The 22,640-nt window shown below is 57.6% G+C and overlaps 3 protein-coding genes and 1 pseudogene across 3 annotated transcripts; all 4 read left to right on the top strand.

Annotated features, from left to right (window-relative positions):
- The first annotated feature begins 1,667 nt into the window (after positions 1-1,667).
- KCNA7 (potassium voltage-gated channel subfamily A member 7) lies at positions 1,668-7,339 on the top strand. The gene is made up of 2 exons (XM_034944933.4): positions 1,668-2,590; positions 3,746-7,339. Exons 1-2 carry the CDS (start codon positions 2,036-2,038, stop codon positions 4,559-4,561), a joined length of 1,371 nt encoding a protein of 456 aa, XP_034800824.1. The 5' UTR covers positions 1,668-2,035; the 3' UTR covers positions 4,562-7,339.
- A 1,764-nt stretch (positions 7,340-9,103) lies between these two features.
- Positions 9,104-13,397, top strand: NTF4 (neurotrophin 4). Its single transcript, XM_055103541.2, has 3 exons — positions 9,104-9,576; positions 10,665-10,788; positions 12,516-13,397. The coding sequence occupies exon 3, from the start codon at positions 12,528-12,530 to the stop codon at positions 13,158-13,160; it is 633 nt and encodes a 210-aa protein (XP_054959516.1). The 5' UTR covers positions 9,104-9,576; positions 10,665-10,788; positions 12,516-12,527; the 3' UTR covers positions 13,161-13,397.
- Positions 13,398-16,049: 2,652 nt separating this feature from the next.
- On the top strand, positions 16,050-18,815 carry LOC129394719 (stabilizer of axonemal microtubules 3-like; annotated as a pseudogene).
- Positions 18,816-18,909: 94 nt separating this feature from the next.
- LOC129393060 (choriogonadotropin subunit beta variant 2-like) lies at positions 18,910-20,544 on the top strand. Its single transcript, XM_055103540.2, has 2 exons — positions 18,910-19,977; positions 20,213-20,544. The coding sequence occupies exons 1-2, from the start codon at positions 19,747-19,749 to the stop codon at positions 20,525-20,527; spliced, it is 546 nt and encodes a 181-aa protein (XP_054959515.2). The 5' UTR covers positions 18,910-19,746; the 3' UTR covers positions 20,528-20,544.
- The last annotated feature ends 2,096 nt before the right edge of the window (positions 20,545-22,640 follow it).

The following is a 22,640-nucleotide window of genomic DNA, read 5'->3' as shown; positions in this document are numbered from 1 at the left end:
AAGATCGCAACACTGCACTCTAGCCTGGGCGACTGCAAGACTCCGTCTCAAGAAAAAGAAAAAGAAAGAAAGGGCCGGGTGCAGTGGCTCACGTCTGTAATCCCAGAACTTTGGGAGGCCAAGGCAGGCGGTCACGAGGTCAGGAGTTCGAGACCAGCCTGGCCAACATGATGAAACCCTGTCTCTACTAAAAATACAAAAATTAGGTGGGTGTGGTGACGGGTGCCTGGAATCCCAGCTACTCAGGAGACTGAGGCAGGAGAATCGCTTGAAACTGGCAGGCGGAGGTTGCAGTGAGCTGAGATCACGTCCCTGCACTCTAGTCTGGACAACAAGAGGGAAACTCCTCTCAAGAAAAAAAAAAAAGAAAGAAAGAAAGAAGAAAGGAAGAGAGAAGGAATGGAAGGAAGGAAGACAGGAAGAGAAAGAGTGCCAGGATTAGCAGGGCATTCGAACCCTTAGTACCTACCTCTCTCCACACCCCCAGCAGAGGGCGACCAGGACTTCTTTCCTGGGAGTCTCAGTGATCAAACCCCTCCACTTCCCCCAAGCCCATCTGATGGAGCTATTTTTATGCAGTGTCACCGGACACCAGTGGCTAGAAGGCCACCGTCTTGTCTCTGCGCCCTTCAGTTCCTGAAAATGACCCTGTGGCATCTCCCCGGCCCACACCCCCAACCCCCGCCCGTTCCGGCAAGACCAGACTACCTTTTGCCAGAGTCATAGCCACAGCTCAGGTCCTGCTAGGTCTCAGAAAGTCTTGCGAAGAATCCAGGTGGAGACTCTGGAGCGAACTCTGGGGAGAGAATGGGGCGTGTGTGCACATGCTCAGTGGTTTGCAGCTGCCAGAGTGACCCTAGGATGGGACAGCCACCGGGACTGTGGCAGCACCCACATGGAGTGATGGTCAGGGAGAGATCAAGAGATATGACTCCGGAGACCCTAAGTCCTCTAGAGACCCCAAGGGGAGACCCAAAGGGGAGCGGCCGAGGAACCCTGAGACAGAGACATGGAGGGCTAAGAGATAATGAGCAAAAAGAGACCTAGAGAGGAGAGACAAAGAGACCAAGAGAGACAAGAGATAAACGGAGACAAACCAAGAGTCAAAATAAAGGCGGAGACCGAGACGTAGAGGCTGGCAGAGGGACCCATACAGAGGCCCCCAGAACGACGAATCTCAGAAATAAATGACCCATAGAGATACTCAGAGATACATCCCAAAAGAGACAGAGACCCAGAGGGGACAGCCGGACACAGACACACAAGAGAGTGAGAGACAAAGGTGCAAACAGGGCGACTCCAGGCCGGGCGCCGTGGCTCACGCTTGTAACCCCAGCAATTCGGGAGGCCAAGGAGGGCAGATCACTTGAGGTCGGGAGTACCAGAACTGCCTGGCCAACATGGTGAAACCCCTTCTCAACTAAAAAAGAAAAAAGAAAAAAAATTAGCTGGGCTTGGTGGCGCCTGTAATTCCAGCTACTAGGGAGGCTGAGGCACGAGAATCGCTTGATCCCGGGAGGCGGAGGTTGTTGCAGTGAGCCGAGATCGCGCCACTGCACTCCAGCCCGGGCGACAGAGGGAAACTGTGTCTCCAAAAAAAAAAAAAAAAAAAAAAAAAGACAGAAAGAAGAAAGAGAAAAGAGGCGACTGCAACTGAAGCCTGATTCTGACGAAACACACGCACACGGAAACTTGGAGAGACGCAGGACAGGATCCCGGCGGCAGAAGGACGGAGAGAAAGGGGACCCCGGGACGGGAAAGGCGCAGAGCAGGCGCAGGCGGCGGCGGCGGCGGGGCAGGGCAGGGCGGGCGTCCCGGCAGAGGGCGCGCGGTCGCCCTGTCGCCCTCCGCCCCGCCGGGGTCACAGTGCCCCCTCCCTCGCGCCCTAGCCGCCCTGCCGGGCTATTTTTACGCGCGGACACCGGACACCAGACACCGGGCTGGGGCGGCGGCGGCGGCGGCCGAGGCGGGGCCGCACCGGGGCCGGGCGTCGGGGCCACACGTCGGTTCGCGGGTCGCCGGGGCTGCGCGCGCCATGGAGCCGCGGTGCCCGCCACCGTGCGGCTGCTGCGAGCGGCTGGTGCTCAACGTGGCCGGGCTGCGCTTCGAGACGCGGGCGCGCACGCTGGGCCGCTTCCCGGACACTCTGCTAGGGGACCCAGCGCGCCGCGGCCGCTTCTACGACGACGCGCGCCGCGAGTACTTCTTCGACCGGCACCGGCCCAGCTTCGACGCCGTGCTCTACTACTACCAGTCGGGCGGGCGGCTGCGGCGGCCGGCGCACGTGCCGCTCGACGTCTTCCTGGAAGAGGTGGCCTTCTACGGGCTGGGCGCGGCGGCCCTGGCACGCCTGCGCGAGGACGAGGGCTGCCCGGTGCCGCCCGAGCGCCCCCTGCCCCGCCGCGCCTTCGCGCGCCAGCTGTGGCTGCTTTTCGAGTTTCCCGAGAGCTCTCAGGCCGCGCGCGTGCTCGCCGTAGTCTCCGTGCTGGTCATCCTCGTCTCCATCGTCGTCTTCTGCCTCGAGACGCTGCCTGACTTCCGCGACGACCGCGACGGCACGGGGCTTGCTGCTGTAGCCGCAGCCGGCGCGGTGAGAGGCGGGGCGTGGGTGGAGACGGGCGGGGTTTGGGAGGAGATGGGCGGGGTCCAGAGGGGACCTGGCCAATCATAAGGCGGGGCCAGGGGCTGCGAGGGGTGGGCCAGCCGAAGACAGGGTGGGCGGGAGGCGGGGCCTGAGGATCCGGGTCGGAGGACCTGCCCCATCAGAAGGTGGGGTTGAGGTCAGTGAGAAACCCGGCGTGCAGAGGGCAGGGCCCTTGATGCAAGGGGTAGGAGGACAGGAACCTTAAAAATCACAGCTGAGGGGGGCCAAGGAGAGCCTGAAAACTCCAGAGTCTGTGCGGCTGGGTGGTGAAAGCCAGGCCCTGAATAACTCCAGCTGAGGGTGCTGGAGCCCGAGGGGCGACAGTAGGAGGAATCTATGGAAAGAAAGCCAGGTTGAGGGGCCAGAGGAGGGGGCCTAGGGCTCGGCTTGCAGAGAAGGTCTCTTTTTTTTTTTTTTTTCCTGTGAGACAGAGTCTTGCTCTGTCGCCCAGGCTGGAGTGCAATGGCGCTATCTCGGCTCACTGCAAGGTCTGCCTCCCGGGTTCAAGCGATTCTCCTGCCTTAGCCTCCCAAGTAGCTGGGATTACAGGTGCAGGCCACCACGCCCGGCTAATTTTTGTATTTTTAGTAGAGATGGGGTTTCACCGTGTTGGCCAGGATGGTCTCTATTTCCTGACCTCGTGATCCGCCCGCCTCGGTTTCCCAAAGTGCTGGGATTACAGACGTGAGCCACCGCGCCCAGCCGCATTATACTCTGGGCGGGGACTGTGGAGGGCAAGGAAAAGCTAGGCACAAGGTGGTGGGGCCAGGGCAGGGATGCTCCCCATGTAGAAAATCAACACTGGAGGCGGGACTTTGAGAGAGAAGAGGTTGCACCCTACTCAAACATGAGTTCCCACGCATGAAGGGGCAGGAACCACGTCTCCAGCCACCCACCAGGTCAGGCAACCAGAAAGTCAGCGGCCCATGGATGATCCCTGGGATCCTGGGAGGAAGTCTGGGATAACCAGGTCACCGAGGGCCTTGGCGCAGCGGCTACTGACCAATGTGTAAAGAGGAGCTGGGTATTTAAATGATGATTAAGGCTGTCCCCGTGTCCTAGCCCCAGCCTGACCCTCCCTGAACACTTTCCTCCTTGCAGTTCCCCGCTCGGCTGAATGGCTCCAGCCAAATGCCTGGAAATCCACCCCGCCTGCCCTTCAATGACCCGTTCTTCGTGGTGGAGACGCTGTGTATTTGTTGGTTCTCCTTTGAGCTGCTGATACGCCTCCTGGTCTGTCCAAGCAAGGCTATCTTCTTCAAGAACGTGATGAACCTCATCGATTTTGTGGCTATCCTTCCCTACTTTGTGGCACTGGGCACCGAGCTGGCCCGGCAGCGAGGGGTGGGCCAGCAGGCCATGTCACTGGCCATCCTGAGAGTCATCCGATTGGTGCGTGTCTTCCGCATCTTCAAGCTGTCCCGGCACTCAAAGGGCCTGCAAATCTTGGGCCAGACGCTTCGGGCCTCCATGCGTGAGCTGGGCCTCCTCATCTTTTTCCTCTTCATCGGTGTGGTCCTCTTTTCCAGCGCCGTCTACTTTGCCGAAGTTGACCGGGTGGACTCCCATTTCACTAGCATCCCTGAGTCCTTCTGGTGGGCGGTAGTCACCATGACTACAGTTGGCTATGGAGACATGGCACCCGTCACTGTGGGTGGCAAGATAGTGGGCTCTCTGTGTGCCATTGCGGGCGTGCTGACTATTTCCCTGCCAGTGCCCGTCATTGTCTCCAATTTCAGCTACTTTTATCACCGGGAGACAGAGGGCGAAGAGGCTGGGATGTTCAGCCATGTGGACACGCAGCCTTGTGGCCCACTGGAGGGCAAGGCCAATGGGGGGCTGGTGGACGGGGAGGTACCTGAGCTACCACCTCCACTCTGGGCACCCCCAGGGAAACACCTGGTCACCGAAGTGTGAGGAACAGTTGAGGTCTGCAGGACCTCACACCTCCCTAGAGGGAGGGAGGGAGGGCAGGGTGGAGGGCAAGGCTGGGGGGAGGGGATTGGGTTTAGGAAGAGCTAGGTTAAGTCGTAACGAGTGGGGAAACACTGAGTCTTGTTGGGTCTTGGGTTGTGTGGTTTGGTAGCTCCCGTGGGTACCTCCTGAAGCAGCAGCGAATGGCAATGGGTTGTGTTGTGTTAATGAAGACTCAATTGGTTCATATTACTCTGAGTTGTGCAAAGCTCATGGAGCCTTTTGGGGTAGTGTTGAGATAGGTTTGGTCATATCATTTTGTGAGTTTCCTAGGTCAGTGTTGGGTTTGGTTGGGTTGTGAGTCTGGGAGAGTGTGGTCCAGCTGCATTGTGTAGGATTCTGTGGTTTGGTGGGTCCCCTAGGGCCATGTTGGGTCAAGTTAGATGGTCCCCCATGGCATTGTTGAGATCGAATGTGTGTGGTGTTAAGTTTTGTTGAAACATGGTGGAAATTGTGTAGCTCTGTGATTCTTCCAGGGGCATGTTATTTTAGGTTCTGTGAACTTGCGAGTCATGTAGAAATGTGAAGAGTCCAGTGGTAGAATTTGAGCTTTCTAGGTCACATTGGGTTAAGTTTGTATGACCAAATGAATCTTGTAGGGTTCTGTTGGGCTTAACTGTGTAGAGGTGTGTGGCTGGACATTTTTCGTGGCCACAGCGAGTTGAGTTGTGTTGAATTGTACAACCATATGAGCCTTGTAAGGCCAGTTCGGTTGGGTCATGCCACTGTTTGAGTCTCATAGGGCCATGCTGAATTGAGTTCCATTGAGTCGTGTCACTATGTGAGTCCTACAGGAAGTTGGGTTGAGTTGGACTGTGCGAACGAGTTCCATAGGGCCACATCGGGCTGTTTTGCATTTAGTGGTAGCACCAGGACCCAAAGGAAATAGCAGTGGGGAAGCATCATGTATCTGGGAGCATGCAGTGGCGAGGGCTCTGGGAGATGTGCCGAGCTGGCTCCCCAGCTCGCTGTAGGGGGCGGGACTGGATTCTGTATCCATGGGATTGGGTGTTCATCCAGAGGTGACTGGGTAAATTAGTAAGAGGTGGATGCTCCTCCTGTTTACCCCACATCCACTTCATTGTGCTGTTCACTCCCATTCTCCCCTACAGTTTTATGCTCAGACATGGAGGTCAGAGCCACAAGGGAAGGGGGAGAGGGGAAGAAAACTGTACTCTGTCCAGACATGATAGAGGGACAGAGCCAAAAGGATGGAGAAAGAGACCCAGAAAAAGGAAGAGGTGGAAACCCAGAGAGACAGAGACCCAAAGGGAGAGAAACAGAGACTCAGGGAGAGGGAGACAACGACCTGGAGGGTGGGGTATGGCAGAGATGCAGAAGAGAGGAACAGAAATCCAGAGTGGGGAGACAGAGACCAAGAGCAGGGCATAGAAGCCGGGCGAAGTGGCCCATGCCTGTAATCTCAGCACTCTGGGAGGCCGAGGAAGGGGGATTGATTGAGGCCAGGAGTTCAAGACCAGCCTGGGCAACATGGTGAGACCCCATCTCTACAAAAAATACAAAAATTAGCTGAGTGTGGTGGCACATGCCTGTGATCCCAGCTACTCAGGAAGCTGAGGCAGAAAGATCCCTTGACCCTGAGAGGTAGAGGCTGCATTGAGCCATGATTGCACCACTGCACTCCAGCCTGGGCAACAGAGGGAGCCCCCGTCTCAACAAACAAACAAAAAGAGCCGGTGGGGGAGGGAGGGACAGAGACCCAGAGGGCAGCGTCAGGCACCCAGAGTTGGAGACAGAACAACAGAGTCTCAGGGAAAGAGAACCACAATAGAAAAAGGCAGAAAAGGCCGGGCGCGGTGGCTCATGCCTGTAACCCCAGCACTTTGGGAGGCCGAGGTGGGCAAATTACGAGGTCAGGAGATCCAGACCATCCTGGCTAACACGGTGAAACCTCGTCTCTACTAAAAATACAAAAAAATTAGCCGGGTGCGGTGGCGGGCACCTGTAGTCCCAGCTACTCGGGAGGCTGAGGCAGGAGAATGGCATGAACCTGGGAGGCGGAGCTTGCAGTGAGCCAAGATTGCGCCACTGCACTCCAGCCTGGGTAGCAGAGCAAGACTCTGTCTCAAAAAAAAAAAAAAAAAAAGAAAAGAAAAGAAAAGAAAAAGCCAGAAAAAGTTGGTGCCCCTGAACCCAAGAGTGATGTACAGTCTATTCCATAGAATCACAGAACAATCCTGAACCAGGCCTGTCACCTACCCTCCCTGCAGCTCAGGAAGGCTGTCAGACAGGCTGGGGGCCTCACTCTGTTTTCCAGGGGAGAAACCTGAGTCTCAGAGCAGGGGAGTGGCTTCCCAAGGTCTCACAGCTTGTCCCCAGGGGCCAGGCAGGCTGTCTGTCTGCTTCACATGTCCCCATCAGCCTGTTGGGACACACGGGTCCTCCTGAGTCCCGTAGCCTCGTTTCTTACAGACGGGGAAACTGAGGCTCAGAGCAGCAGGTGTTACCCAAGGTCACAAGGCCGAACATTTTCAGAAATCTTTCAGAACTCAAAGGGCATTTAGAGGAAGAAGGCTGAAATCACTAACACATATAGGGCTTCCTTTGGTATCAAAGTACTTTACTTGGATTAATTTATTAAAACCTATCCAGTGGTTTAGAGACTGTTGTTGTTATTTTTAGCCATACCCACCCCTTTTTTGGGTCAAATAAATCTTCCTTAGAGACACCAGTGGGAAGCATGGGAAGGGAACTGGTTGGAAGAGAACACGCCTCCTCTTGGCAACTCAAAATGCAGCTCAGGAATTCAGTGTGGAAACCCCTGGTTTCATCTGAGCACCTTTTCATACAGCTAAAGAGAAGGTACAGATGGTGGGAGGAGTTTGATAATGGTTGAAATTAATAGAAGCTTTAGGTAGTCACTTGTCTCTGAAATGGAGAGAAAGCCACATTTAGGGACAGAATGGAGACGGACCTCACAGTGACAAGAGACAGGTTGGACTCCAGCACAGAGACCTAAAGAGGAGACACAGACAGGAACTGAGGCCGGGAGGGAGGAGAGGCACAGAGCAAAAGAGAGAAATCCAAGGGCAAGGGGGAAGAGGGCAGATGGCCGGGAGCGGGAACAGAGACCCCCACGAGGGGAAAGAGAAGCAGACAGTGACCCCAAGAGAGAGGATGCAAGAGGCTCAGCAAGAAGGAGACTGGGACCCAGAGAGGGTGGACAGATATCCAGAGAGAAGAAAACTGGGACCTAGAAAGAGGGGGACAGAGACCCAGAGAGAAGGGGGGACAGAGACCTGGGGGGGGAACAGAGACCCAGAGAGAGGGGGGACAGAGATCCAGAGACAGAGAGAGAGACAGAGACCCAGAGAGAGAGGGGGACAGAGACCCAGAGAGAGAGGGACAGAGACCCAGAGAGAGAGGGGGACAGAGACTCAGAGAGAGAAGGACAGACCCAGAGTTGGAGGGAGACAGAAATCCAGAGGGAGGGGAACAGAGACCTGGAGATAGGGGGACAGATTGGAAACCTCATCCCTACTATCCCCTCCAGGACTAGAAGCTAGAAGCTAGAGTCCTCCTGCTATGCGGCAGGATGTATTGGCTGTTTAGGAACAGGGGAAGGGTGGAGAAGCCAGAGAGGTGACCTGAACGCACACCCAAAGCCTGGGAAGTGGCCCTTCCCCCCCCCCCCCCCCCCCCGCCAATAAATAACTGGAGCGGCCTTGTGTGTTGCCTTGGCTGGGATGGTGAGGAGCAGGAAACACCCTAACCGGGGACACCCTCCTGCCACCTTGCCATGCTATATTTAGGCTGAGGGGGTGTGGGATGACCCTCGAGGCAGGTGTCAGTTTTCCTTCTGAAAATAGCGCAGGCGGAGGGGAGCGGAGTCTCAGGGTGGAGGTGTGGTGGGGTGAGGAGCCCCGCTGCCCTCATAACTGTCCTGAGACACTCCGGCTCCGGTCCCATCCCTGTCTTTCTCAGGGTCTCTCAGGGGCTCTGTCCCCTTCTCGGGGGGGTGGGGGGGTCTGCCCTCACGCTCTCTGGGCCTCTGTCTTCTCTCTGGGCTCCTGCCCTCCCCCACTCTCTCTAGTCTCGGTCCCCCTCTTTCTTTTGGTCTCTCCCCACTTTTCCATGTCTTCTCCCTATCTCTCCCTTCATGTCACCGCGCACCATTTCTCAAAGTAGCTGATTGTTCTTAAGACACATCTGTCTGTCTCTGGTCCTATGATACCTTGCACGTCCCTTATCTGAGCTCAGGACAAGACCTTCTTCCCCGGTCCCCAGCCAGGAAATTCCAGGGGAGAGGAGTATGAGGGAGCCCCCACATCCACTGTCTCCCCGGGCCTGGGGCCTTATCACTGCCCAAGCCCAGCTGGTTAATGTCTGGCGTGGAGCTCCTGGGAAGTGGGGAGGAGAGCAGAGGGTGGGAATCTGCCCCGGGATTGACACGCAATTGGCAAAAGACGGCAAAGGAATCTCAGGCCCAGACTCCTGGGGCTAATGGAGGAGGAGGCTGGGGGCTGGACTCCTGAGTCTGAGACGGGGCGGGGTTGGGAGGTGGTGGGGGGAACTGTGGGCTTAGTACTCAGGCGCCTGGGGCTGGGGGGAGAGGTGGCTGGGGTCGCAAGTCCTGGGTCTGAGGGAGGAGGGGCTGGATGCCTGGACTCCTGGGTCTGAAGGGAGGAGGGGCTGGGGGCCTGGACTGCTAGGTCTAAAGGAGGAGGCAGCTGGAAACTGGGACTCCTGTGACCAAGGCGGCCGCGTTGAACGAGCCAGGCCTGGCTTCCAAGGTCCCGGCACGCGTGTGCAAGGCAGGATCCCCCGGCCCCTCCTCTGCCGCCCGGCGCCGCCCCGCCCCCGCCCCCGACCCGGGCCCTGCGGAGCGTGAGCAGCTAGCAGCCGGCCGGCCAGCGAGCGTCCCTGCAGCCAGCGAGCAGGAGGAGGAGCTGCTGCCGGGCGGAGGGCAGCCGCTGGAGCCGAAGAGGGCGCCCCAGGTAAGATCTCCACTCCTCCTCCCTCGGGATTCCGGCGTCCTGGTCGCCCTGCCCTCGGGTGGGGAGGGACGGGGGCGGGGCCGACCGGGGCGGGGCTTGGCGGAGGAAACTGAGGCAAGAGGGAAGTGTCCCAGATATGCAGCCGGTTTCCCCTGAGGGGTCTCGGAGTCCGGAACCCCCAACCCAAATCTGGAGGATGAGGAACCCGGAGTCTGCATTTCTTAGTACCCGAGAAGGAGGGGCCTGAATTCCAGAACTCCTGGGTCTGAGAGAGGAGGGCACTGGGGGCCTGGATTCCTGGGTCTGAGGGAGAAGGGCGCTGGGGGCATGGACTCCTGGGTCTGAAGGAGGAGGGCGCTGGGGACCTGGACTCCAGGGTCTGAGGGAGAAGGGTGCTGGGGGCCTGGGCCTGGACTCCTCCTGGGTCTGAGGGAGAAGGGTGCTGGGGGCCTGGACTTCTGGGTCTGAGAGAGGAGGGCGCTGGGGGCCTGGACTACTCCTGGGTCTGAGGGAGGAGGGCGCTGGGGATCTGAACTCCTGGGTCTGAAGGTGGAGGCCGTGGGGTCTGCACTACTCGGTCTGAGGGAGAAGGCGGTCCTGGTTGGGTCAGCCTGGGCTCCTTTCACTCTCCACCCTTCCCCTTTCCTGTACCGAGGAGCCAGGGCAGGCAGCCACTCCAGGTATGTGCAGAAGTCTTGGGCGGGCCCTGGCCTGTCCTGTGAGGAGGGAACATTCCAGGAAGCAGCTTGGGGAACCAGGGCTTCTTGAGTGTGGGCCCTCAGGGACCCGGGTGTCCAGGCCAGTTCCGCCCCATCTGGGAGATGAATGGGCCGAGGGGGATGTAATCTCTTCCAGCCTCCTTCATCCACTGCCCCTCCCTTCCCCTATTCTCCCCTCCCCTCCCTCCATCTGCTTCCCATCCCAGCCAGGAGCCATCACCTGGGTAGAAAAGGGGCCTCTGGAAAGGGGGCGGGGCCTTGACTCTTGGGTACCCTGCACTTGAAGAGGAACTCTGGGAAGGGGTTGTTCAGGGATTTGGCCCCTTCCCCACCTGCCTCTATAACCTGTCTATTCTTTTCTTCCCCTAGGTGGTTGCCCCCTCCCTCTCCTGAGATGTCAGGAAGGAGGGGGCCACCTGTGTCCTCCACAGGGGCCCCCCGAAGCCTGGGGACTCCCAGCCCCAGAGCTCCGAGGCGGAGGAGGTGCTGACAGGTCTGGTAACTACTGCCTGTTCCCCAGTCTTCTCCACGCCACCCTTTCCCAGAACCACAGGCTTCCAGAATGTTGTAGGGAAACTGCAAAATCCGCGCCTCCACCAGCCTCTCCCGGCGCCAGGTCAATTTCACACACAGGGAAACTGAAGCCTGCCTCAGAGGGGCAGCGTTTTACCTCCTTAGTGGCAGTTTTGAGGTGAACTGGGGTCTCCCTAGGATTCCAGGTTGTGACCTTTCTCTAAATTGTGGAATGTGGCCAGGCGTGGTGGCTTGAGTCTGTAGTCCCAGCTACTCAGGAGGCTGAGGCAGGAGAATGCCATGAACTTGGGAGGCGGAGCTTGCAGTGAGCCAAGATCGTGCCACTGCACTCCAGCCTGGGCGACAGAGGGAGATTCCATCTCAAAAAAAAAAAAAAAAAAAAAAATTTGTTTGGGACCAGGCATGGTGGCTTATGCTTGTAATCCCAGCACTTTGGGAGGCCAGGACACGACTATTGCTTGAGGTTGGGAGTTCAAGACCAGTCTGGCCAACATGGTGAAACCCCATCTCTATTAAAAATACAAAAATTAGCTGGGCACAGTGGCAGGTGCTTGTAATCCCACCTACTCAGAAGGCTGAGGCAGGAGAATCACTTGAACCCAGGAGGCAGACATTGCAGTGAGCCAGGATTGTGCCACTGTACTCCAGCCTGGCCAACAGAGTGAGATTCTGTCTCAAAAAAAAAAAATTGTTTGGAACATCCTCCAAGATGCAAGACTGTCGGTTCCTCAGAGCTGCACAGGAAGGACGGCAGAGTGCAGTTGCCCAGAGGTGAAGTCCCATCTCTGCCATTTGCTGGCTGTGTGACCGGGCACAAATCATTAACTTCTCTGAGCCTGTATTTCAACATCTGTTACTGTTAAGTAATAGTACTTGAATTATTTTTATTTTTATTATTATTATTGTTTTTTAAGACGGAGTTTCGCTCTTGTTGCCCAGGGTGGAGTGCAATGGTTCAATCTCAGCCCACCACAACCTCCACCTCCTGGGTTCAAGTGATTGCCCTGCCTCAGCCTCCCAAGTAACTGGGATTACAGACATGCGCCACCACACCCGGGTAATTCTGTATTTTTAGTAAAGAAGGGGTTTCACCATGTTGACCAACCTGGTCTGGAACTCCTCACCTCAGGTGAGCCGCCCATCTCGGCCTCCCAAAGTGCTGGGATTACAGGTGTGAGCCACCATGCCTGGCCTTATTTTTACTTTTGAGACAGAGTCTCACTCTTGTCGCCCAGGCGGCAGGGGAGTGGTGCACTCTCTGCTCACTGCAACCTCGGCCTCCTGGGTTCAAGTGATTCTCCTGCCTCAGCCTACCGAGTAGCTGGGATTACAGGCGTGCAGCACTATGCCCGGTTAATTTTGGTATTTTTGGTAGAGATGAGGTTTCACCATGTTGGCCAGGCTGCTCTGGAACTCCTGACCTCAAGTCATCCACCCGCCTCAGCCTCCCAGAGTGCTGGGATTAGAGGTGTGGGGCACAGTGCCTGGCCTGTAGTAGTTGAATATTTATTATTAATCTACAAGTTGCGCATTACGCAAGCCCTAGATATAGGGTCCCCCAAACTTCTAGAACAAGGGCTTCCCCACAATCCTGGCAGGCAAGCCTCCCCTGGGGTTCCCAACTTCTTTCCCCACTGAAGTTTTTACCCCCTTCTCTAATCCCAGCCTCCCTCTTTCTGTCTCCAGGTGCTCCGAGAGATGCTCCCTCTCCCCTCATGCTCCCTCCCCATCCTCCTCCTTTTCCTCCTCCCCAGTGTGCCAATTGAGTCCCAACCCCCACCCTCAACATTGCCCCCTTTTCTGGCCCCTGAGTGGGACCTTCTCTCCCCCCGAGTAGTCCTGTCTAGGGGTGCCCCTGCTGGGCCCCCTCTGCTCTTCCTGCTGGAGGCTGGGGCCTTTCGGGAGTCAGCAGGTGCCCCGGCCAACCGCAGCCGGCGTGGGGTGAGCGAAACTGCACCAGCGAGTCGTCGGGGTGAGCTGGCTGTGTGCGATGCAGTCAGTGGCTGGGTGACAGACCGCCGGACCGCTGTGGACTTGCGTGGGCGCGAGGTGGAGGTGTTGGGCGAGGTGCCTGCAGCTGGCGGCAGTCCCCTCCGCCAGTACTTCTTTGAAACCCGCTGCAAGGCTGATAACGCTGAGGAAGGTGGCCCGGGGGCAGGTGGAGGGGGCTGCCGGGGAGTGGACAGGAGGCACTGGGTATCTGAGTGCAAGGCCAAGCAGTCCTATGTGCGGGCATTGACCGCTGATGCCCAGGGCCGTGTGGGCTGGCGATGGATTCGAATTGACACTGCCTGCGTCTGCACACTCCTCAGCCGGACTGGCCGGGCCTGAGACCCATGCCCAGGAAAATAACAGAGCTGGATGCTGAGAGACCTCAGGGATGGCCCAGCTGATCTAAGGACCCCAGTTTGGGAACTCATCAAATAATCACAAAATCACAATTCTCTGATTTTGAGCTCAATCTCTGCAGGATGGGTGAAACCACATGGGGTTTTGGAGGTTGAATAGGAGTTCTCCTGGAGCAACTTGAGGGTAATAATGATGATGATATAATAATAATAGCCACTATTTACTGAGTGTTTACTGTTTCTTATCCCTAATACATAACTCCTCAGATCAACTCTCATGGATTTGATCATTGGTGGCCCTTGGTGTTAAGTTGCTGACTACTCAGTCTCAGAGGACACCACCTTGCTGGGGAGTGGGAGGGGACATTTCACGATGTGGGTGGAGGAGGAGAGAAACTAGAACAGGCAAGCAGATGGCCAGGGGACCTTGAGAACGTGGCCCACAGAAGGCCTTTAAGTATCTGGGAGATGGGGTTCAAATGGGAAATCTTACTTAGTAAGAGGGGGCAAAGGTTGACTTAGAATATTCTGTTTGGAGGTAATAAGCTACCGATCACAGAGGAGTACAAGCAAGGTTGAATGAGAAGCGATCAGGATGCTGGAGAGTTCAGCCCTCGGCAGGGAGCTGAAGTCAGGTTTCTAGCCCTCTTCCCTGTCCCAACCTTTACTCTACATTGGGAAAGAAACAGACCTTAAAATTTTCCATGGCTCACGCCTGTAATCCCAGTACTTTGGGAGGCCGAGGCGGGCGGATCACGAGGTCAGGAGATCGAGACCATCCTAGCTAACACGGTGAAACCCCGTCTCTACTAAAAATAGAAAAAATTAGCCGGGCGTGGTGGCGGGCGCCTGTAGTCCCAGCTACTCGGGAGGCTGAGGCAGGAGAATGGCGTGAACCCAGGAGGCGGAGCTTGCAGTGAGCTGAGATCGGGCCACTGCACTCCAGCCTGGGCGAAAGAGCAAGACTCCGTCTCAAAAAAAAAAAAAAAAAAAAAAAAAAAAAAAAATTTTCCAGCTTGATGGCCAGGTGCGATGGCTCATTCCTGTAATCCCAGCACTTTGGGAGGCCGAGGTGGGTGAATCACCTGAGGTCAGGAGTTCGAGACTAGCCTGGCCAACATGGTGAAAACCCAACTCTACTAAAATTATAAAAAGAAATTAGCTGGTCGTGGTGGCGGATGCCTGTAATCCAAGCTACTCTGAAGGGTGAGGTAGGAGAATTGCTTGAACTCAGGAGGCAGAAGTTGCAGTAAGCCAAGACTGTGCCATTGCACTCCAGCCTTGGCAAAAAGAGCGAAACTCCGTTTCAAAAAAAAGAGAAAAAATTTGTCCAGCTTGAGTGGGGCATGAGTTTCTCACTAACTCTTCGGCCCCCTGGCTAGGATCAGGGGGTCACTGTCCATTGAGAGCTGTTGAGTAGGGCCAGCAAAATCCAACAGAAAGGCCCCAGAAGCCTGAATGGGGGAGGAGGGGTAAGTGGGATCCTGGGCCTGGCTGCAGAAAGTAGCCTCAGTTTTCCTTGTCTGAAGAATGGGCTGGTAGGATGAGATAATGGGGGTTGAGGAGTCAGAGGCCTTGACCAAAAGCTCTTTTTTTTTTTTTTTTTGAGATGGAGTCTCGCTCTGTCACCCAGGCTGGAGTGCAGTGGTGTGATCTGAGCTCACTGCAGCCTTCACGTCCCAGGTTGAAGTGATTCTTCTGCCTTAGTTGGGATTACAGGTGTGCGCCACCACGCCCGGCTACTTTTTGTATTTTTTGGTAGAGACAGGGTTTCGCCATGTTGGCCAGGCTGGTCTCAAACTCCTGACCTCAAGTGATCCGCATGCCTCGGCCTCCCAAAGTACTGGGATTACGGGCATGAGCCACTGCGCCCGGTGATCAAAAGCTGTTTATAGTGAAGAAGTGACAAGGGAAGCCAGGGACAGACCACAGGCCTTCACAATAGCCCTTCACATGTTACCCATCGCCCCACCAACTCTCTCTCTCTCTCTCAGGTCCAGCTTTGAGCAAAGGACATAGGCAACTTCTCCCCGCATCTATACAGACCAGGCCCCTGGGCAGGGTGGGGCGTGGCTGCCTCAGTTTCTACGTCTCCTTGTTTTCCATCTGTGATTTTGGTCATTTTTGCCACCTTCATCTCTGTCTCTAACTTCCAGTGTCTCTCGCCTCTGGGTAGTACTAATAGCTCCCTTTCCATCGTGGTCTCTTTCTTCCTCCCTGTCTCTCCCCTTTCTTGTTGTATTTATTCCTCACTCATCAAAGCCCATCTTTTTCGCTATGTCCCTGTGCACTTCTCTCTAGATCCCTTTCTCTTTCCCCACCCAGCCCACCCAGGTGGAAGTTTTCAACCAAATCAAAGGCAGGCAGGACAGCTGACACCAGCGCTGACTCCTTCAGCACGTGCGGGAAGGGTTGGGGAGCCCCGGGGACATCTGGAAATCGTTACCCCGAGGTGGGCAGGCCTGGCAGAGGGAGGAAGCAGCCAGGAGGTTCTGGACCCTGGAGCAAAGGGGGGTGTTTCTCATGGATGTCCTGAGGTGCTGGGGGCAGTGCAGGGGTCTCTGTCTGTATCTCTGACACCCCCAGGTCTCTGTCCTTCTTTCTGTGTCTCTGTCTCCCCCACCCCCTGGGTCTCTGAAATCCTGAACTTCTCCATCCCCTTCTGTCCGCCTCTTTCTGACTCTCCATCCCCCACTCCGTGTTTCTCTGTGCCCCTCTTGGAGTCCCTGTCTCTCTGTCTCTGGGTCTCTTAATCACTCCATCCATCCATGTGCCTGCAGGCCTTTCATTGGCTGGATTGGGGTGAGCGGGTTCTGTCACCTGGGGCAACAGCAACAAACCAGCTCCTGCTTGGCTACAGGGAGGGGGTGGAACCATGGCCAGTGGCACCCTGGCTGTGCACTGTGGCCCCCCGTGGTCTTTCATCTCTGCAACCGAGATGCCTGAATCCTGGCCCAACTGGCATCTCACCAGCAGCTACGTTACCCATGGCATTATCCCACCCGTACCCTTCCCCCCGCCCACGGTGCAGGTGGGCAGACCCTAGGCTGAAGCCCTGCGGGGCCTGGGGACCCAGAAAGATGGGGGCTGAGAAAAGGGGATTGGGAGCTTGGACTCCTCTCTGAAGGAGGAGGGTCCTGGAGTCCTGGGTCTGAGAGAGGAGGCGCCAGGGAAGCTGAATGCCAGGGACTGCAGAGGAAAGGGCTGGGGGCCGACTGGAAGAGGTCAGAGTTTGGGGTGGGGGGTGATAGGGACTCCTGAGTCTTTCTAGCTGATGTGCGGCGCCTTCTCTCCAGTCCACGGTCGCGGACCCTCTACCTCCGACTGCAAAGCAGGATTCTCGCATCTGGGCTTTCGACGAGGTCCTCAGCAGATGGGAGACAACCTCTGGCTCGGCCTACGTGCCCAAGACCCATGGCGGGCCCTGCGCCCAGCCCAGAGCCCCAGAGCCTGCAGACCCCACGCGGACTGTGGGGATCAAGGATTCAGGAGAAAAGGTAAGATTTGGGGAGTGCCGGAGTCTGCGGGGAACTGCATTTGAGTCCCCTGCTCCTTCACATGAGTCTCTGGGTTGCCTTTCCGCAGCTCAGACACCGCAGCTGAACCCTCCTACTGACCACAAAGTACCAGAGCAGCGAGACGAGGGCGCAGTACACTTGCTCTCCCGGCCCAGACGCGCGCGCCCCCAAATACGTCGGGCCCCAGCCCCTCACAACTCTCGGACCACCACCGCGGGGGGCCTTCCCAGGTGGCTGGGTGGAAGCCGGCGCTGGCGAGACCAGCGGAGCTCCGGGAGCCTGGGGCGGGGCCAGAAGGAAATCACAGCTTTGGGGCGTGGCTAAAGGATCTGGGGCGGGATCGGGAGGTTAGAGGAGCGGGGGGAAGGGCTGGGCATCCACGCCAGGCCAGAAGGACCAGGGGCTGGAAACTCGCCTTCAGGGCTCCTAAGCTGCTGCGGAGCTAGACGGCGGGCTGTGGGTGGGGAGGAGACTAGAATATTCTGAGACGTGGTCGGGTGGGAGTTAGGAGAGGTAACCTGGAGTTGTTGCCCAAGATGCAGCTCAGCTCCAGTGGCCACACCAAGAAGGCTTGAGACCGGGGGCAGAACCGGGGGGATTTTGTGGTGGCTGGGGGCCTGGATTTGAGTTCCTTGACCAGCAGGAGGGCTTGGATTTAGGGAGGTGAGGCTGGGAACGGTTCGGGTATGAGGAAGGAAGCTGAAGTTCCCTGGCGTGGGTGGCAGGAAGGGCTCTGACCCTGGGGCGGGGTGTGAGGGCCGTGGCCGTCATGGCTGTCGAGGCCGAAGGAGAGGGATTCTGAACTCGGGACCCAGGACTTGGGATGGGGTATGAAATCTATGTCTTGGGTATGCCTCCTCTCCCAGTCTTGCTCAGGCTCTAATCGCCTGCACGAAGAACCCCGCGCTGTCTGGCCCACCTTTCACAGTATCCGACCGGGGCGTCCTGGACCGCCGCCAGCTCTATCTGACCACCTCGGCGCGGGACTTTCGGTTCTATCCCAAGTAAGCCGGGCTCTCGCTCGGCACCGCCTCCTGCACAGCCCCCGCCTTGGCCGGTGCACGCCGAGCCCCTGGGCTGGCTCCCATTCCCTGACCGGTGGTCTCAGTCTCGACTCCTATAGCAGCAACAACCACAGTTCAGACAGCCCCTCCCTCTTTTAGCACCCAGGAGTCCTTAGTGTCACCTCCAGGAACCGCGGTAGGGACAGGAAGCCTGCACAGCGGCTCGAGGGGATTCTGGATCCGAGGGCAGGGCCTCCTTCGGTACTTGAGCCCCCAGATGCTCCTTCGCAAGGAAGCGAAAGCCCCCGTTTCCTTCCCTAGGATGCGAAAGCTCAATTTCCAGGACGTTAAGTAACTCGAGGACCCAGGAACGCAGGCAACGCGTGCCCGGTCGCGTCCTTCCTAAGGGGTCCTCGCCTGGAAATGCAGGAGTTTGAGTGTGCAGACTCCTTAGATCCCGAGGTCTGAACCTCGTCCCCAAGGATCCAGCTGTATCCTCACCATCCTGCCCTGCTCCCACAGGAGGGAGCTGTCCGGATACCCCCGCAAGGACTCCCTGACCTACTGGAGCTTAGAAGAGAGGCCCCAACTCTGGAGTCACGACCCGCAGCGGCAGCCCTGTCTCTGCTCCTCCAGGCCGCCTCGAGCGCCGCACGGCGGGCCATGTCTCTGGCTCAGGAAACCTACAGCTCCTCGCTGCACCCGCTCCGCCGGCTCGACCGCTTCCGCCCGCTGGAGGCGACTTGGGGTGGCCCCCACTGGAAGCCCCTGCCGGGCATACACAGCGTCCCGAAAGCCTACAGCACCGAGAACTCCCGCTCAGGCCGCTGGAAGCCAGGGCTAGTGGGAGCCTGCCCGGCCAGCCCCACCCCAGACACGCCCCCTGGCGTGGGGGCGGAGCAGAGCTCTGGACAGCCGCTCACTACGCGGTGTTCGGACCTAGGTGGGCTCGCACTCATTAAGTCTATCCGCAGTGTGGGGACAGGACTAGCCCAGACACGCCCACTCAGCTGCGGCTGGATCGCCGGGAAGGGACTAAGTCCAGATAATGTCCTCGGAGGCTGTGGCCCCGCGGGCAGGACACACCTCCTGCGGGCCTATTCAATAATCAGTTAAATCACCTGAAGCACACGCATTTCCGGGGACCGCTCCGGGCATCCTGGCTTGAGGGTAGGGTGGGCGGAGGTTCCTAAGGGAGAGGTGGGGCTCGGGCTGAATCCCTCGTTGGGGGGCATCTGGGTCAAGTGGCTTCCCTGGCAGCACAGTCACGGGGAGACCCTCTCTCACTGGGCAGAAGCTAAGTCCGAAGCAGCGCCCCTCCTGTTAGGTTGGACTGTGGTGCAGGAATGGCTCAAGTAGAGGAGAGTTGAGGCTTCAGTCTAGCACCTTTCTCGGGTCACGGCCTCCTCCTGGTTCCCAAGACCCCACCATAGGCAGAGGCAGGCCTTCCTACACCCTACTCCCTGTGCCTCCAGCCTCGACTAGTCCCTAGCACTCGACGACTGAGTCTCTGAGGTCACTTCACCGTGGTCTCTGCCTCATCCTTGGCGCTAGACCACCGAGGGGAGAGGGCTGGGGCGCTCCGCTGAGCCACTCCTGTGCCTCCCTGGCCTTGTCTACCTCTCGCCCCCCGAGGGGTTAGTGTCGAGCTCACTCCAGCATCCTACAACCTCCTGGTGGCCTTGACGCCCCCACAAACCAGAGGTATAAAGCCAGGTACACGAGGGAGGGGACGCACCAAGGATGGAGATGTTCCAGGTAAGACTGCAGGGCCCCTGGGCACCTTCCACCTCCTTCCAGGCCATCACTGGCATGAGAAGGGGCAGACCAGCGTGAGCTGTGGAAGGAGGCCTCTTTCTGGAGGAGCGTGACCCCCAGTAAGCTTCAGGTGGGGCAGTTCCTGAGGGTGGGGATCTGAAATGTTGGGGTATCTCAGGTCCCTCGGGCTGTGGGGTGGGCTCTGAAAGGCAGGTGTCCGGGTGGTGGTTCCTGAATAGGAGATGCCGGGAAGGGTCTCTGGGTCTTTGTGGTTGGTGTACCACGCGGGATGGGAAGGCCAGGGCTCAGGGCTGTGGTACCAGGCCCGGGTGAAGCAGTGTCCTTGTCCCAGGGGCTGCTGCTGTTGCTGCTGCTGAGCATGGGCGGGACATGGGCATCCAGGGAGATGCTTCGGCCACGGTGCCGCCCCATCAATGCCACCCTGGCTGTCGAGAAGGAGGGCTGCCCCGTGTGCATCATCGTCAACACCACCATCTGTGCCGGCTACTGCCCCACCATGGTGAGCTGCCCGGGGCCGGGGCAGGTGCTGCCACCTCAGGGCCAGACCCACAGAGGCAGTGGGGGAGGAAGGGTGGTCTGCCTCTCTGGTCAGGGGCTGCGGAATGGGGTGTGGGAGGGCAGGAACAGAGGGCTTCCTGGACTCCTGAGTCTGAGACCTGTGGGGGCAGCTGGGGAGCTCAGCTGAGGCGCTGGCCCCAGGCACATGCTCATTCCCCCACTCACACGGCTTCCAGACCCGCGTGCTGCAGGGGGTCCTGCCGGCCCTGCCTCAGGTGGTGTGCAACTACCGCGATGTGCGCTTCGAGTCCATCCGGCTCCCTGGCTGCCCGCGCGGCGTGAACCCTGTGGTCTCCTACGCCGTGGCTCTCAGCTGTCAATGTGCACTCTGCCGCCGCAGCACCACTGACTGCGGGGGTCCCAAGGACCACCCCTTGACCTGTGATGACCCCCGCTTCCAGGCCTCCTCTTCCTCAAAGGCCCCTCCCCCCAGCCTTCCAAGCCCATCCCGACTCCCGGGGCCCTCAGACACCCCGATCCTCCCACAATAAAGGCTTCTCAATCCGCACTCTGGAGGTGTCTTTCTGTGGGCTCAGGGCAACCACACACACACAGGGTGGGTCCAGCTTCCAAACCATTTTATACAAAGTCACAGTATCAGAACTCTGGTAGAAAACAGGGTGGACGGCTGGGCGCGGTGGCTCACGCCTGTAATCCCACCACTTTGGGAGGCCGAGGCGGGCGGATCATGAGGTCAGGAGATCGAGACCATCCTGGCTAACACGGTGAAACCCCATCTCTACTAAAAATACGAAAACTTATCCCAGCTTGGTGGCGGGCGCTTGCAGTCCAAGCTACTTGGGAGGCTGAGGCAGGAGAATGGAGTGAACCTGGGAGGGGGAGCTTGCAGTGAGCCGAGATCACACCACTGCACTCCAGCCTGCACGACAGAGCGAGACTCCATCTCAAAAAAAAAAAAAAAAAAGAAAGAAAGAAAAAGAAAAGAGAATGAAGATGGGGGATGACATCCAGCTCAGGAGGTGTCCATGGTCTGGCCTTCTGTGGGGAGAAGGAAGGCCACATGATCGGTGTGGCCCAGGGGGCAGGGCCTCAGCCTTCTAAGCCGAGCTCCCTCTTCCTCCCTCTGACGTTGGCACTGGCAGTGCAGGTGTGGAGGGGGAGCGGCTTGGGGACCTGAATGGGATGAAGGGGCCGAGGGGGATGTCATCTCTTCCATTCTCCTTCATCCACTGCCTCTCCCTTCCCCTCCTCCCCCCCTCCCCTCCGTCCATCTGCCTCCCATCCCAGCCAGGAGACATCACCTAAGTAGAAAAGGGGCCTCTGAAAAGGGGGCGGGGCCTTGACTCTCGGGTACCCTGCACTTGAAGAGGAACTCTGGGAAGGGGTTGTTCAGGGATTTGGCCCCTTCCCCATCTGGCTGTATAACCTTCCTGTGCTTTTCTTCCCCTAGCCGGTTGCCGCTCCCTCTCCTGAGATGTCAGGAAAGAGGGGGCCACCTGCGTCCTTCACAGGGGCCCCGAAGCCTGGGGTTCCCAGCCCCAGAGCTCCGAGGTGGAGGAGGTGCTACAGCTCTGGTGACCACTGGTTGTTTCCCAGTCTTCTCCACGCCACCCTTTCCCAGGACCACAGGCTTCCAGAATGTTGTTGGGAAACTGCAAAATCCGCGCCTCCACCAGCCTCTCCCAGCGCCAGGTCAATTTCACACACAGGGAAACTGAAGCCTGCCTCTGAGGGGCAGGGTTTTACCTCCTTAGTGGCAGTTTTGAGGTGAATCAGGGTCTCCCTAGGATTCCAGGTTGTGGACTTTCTCTAAATTGTGGAATGTGGCCAGGCGTGGTGGCTTGAGTCTGTAGTCCCAGCTACTCAGGAGCCACAGCAGGAGGATGGCTTGAGCCCAGGAGTTCAAGTGCAGTGGGGAAACATAGGGAGACCTCATCTTAAAGCAATTTGTTTGGGGCCAGGCGTGGTGTCTCACCCCTATAATCCCAGCACTCTGGGAGGCCAGGGCAGGAGTATCACTGGAGGTTGGGAGTTTGAGACCAGTCTGGCCAATGTCGTGAAACTGCATCTCTACTAAAAATACAAAAATTAGCGGGGCACGGTGGCAGGCGCTTGTAATTCCAGTTACTCAGAAGGCTGAGGCAGGAGAATGGCTTGAAACCAGGAGACAGGCGTTACAGTGAGCCGGGATTGTGCCACTGTACTCCAGCCTGGCCAGACAGAGTGAGACTCTGTTTCAAAAAAAAAACAACAACAAAACAAAACAAACAAAAAAAATTGGGCCGGGCGCAGTGGCTCATGCCTGTAATCCCAGCACTTTGGGAGGCGGAGGTGGGCAGATCACAAGGTCAGCAGATCAATACCATCCTGGCTAACACGAATAAACTCCGTCTCTACTAAAAAATACAATAAATTAGCCAGGCGTGGTGGCAGGCGCCTGCAGTCCCAGCTACTCGGGAGGCTGAGGCAGGAGAATGGCTTGAACCCGGGAGGCAGAGCTTGCAGTGAGCCGAGATCGAGCCATTGCAGTCCAGTCTGGGTGAGAGAGTGAGACTCTACCTCAAAAAAAAAAAAAAAAAAAAAAAAAAAAATTGGTTGGAACATCCTCCAAGATGCAAGACTCTCGGTTCCTCAGAGTTCTAC

Source organism: Pan paniscus, chromosome 20 (assembly GCF_029289425.2).
Source record: "Pan paniscus chromosome 20, NHGRI_mPanPan1-v2.0_pri, whole genome shotgun sequence".
In the NCBI taxonomy this organism is placed as follows: Eukaryota; Metazoa; Chordata; class Mammalia; order Primates; family Hominidae; genus Pan; species Pan paniscus.
The sequence above is the reverse complement of the archived record's forward strand: the minus strand, read 5'-3'. Positions and strand labels throughout refer to the sequence as shown.

Bases quoted from the DNA above. Each gene is read 5' to 3' on its own strand.
- KCNA7 (XM_034944933.4), top strand. From the start codon at position 2,036: ATGGAGCCGCGGTGCCCGCCACCGTGCGGCTGCTGCGAGCGGCTGGTG. The intron at 2,591-3,745 runs GTGAGAGGCGGG...TCCTCCTTGCAG, and splicing joins CTGTAGCCGCAGCCGGCGCG to TTCCCCGCTCGGCTGAATGG.
- NTF4 (XM_055103541.2), top strand. From the start codon at position 12,528: ATGCTCCCTCTCCCCTCATGCTCCCTCCCCATCCTCCTCCTTTTCCTC.
- LOC129393060 (XM_055103540.2), top strand. From the start codon at position 19,747: ATGGGAAGGCCAGGGCTCAGGGCTGTGGTACCAGGCCCGGGTGAAGCA. The intron at 19,978-20,212 runs GTGAGCTGCCCG...CACGGCTTCCAG, and splicing joins CCGGCTACTGCCCCACCATG to ACCCGCGTGCTGCAGGGGGT.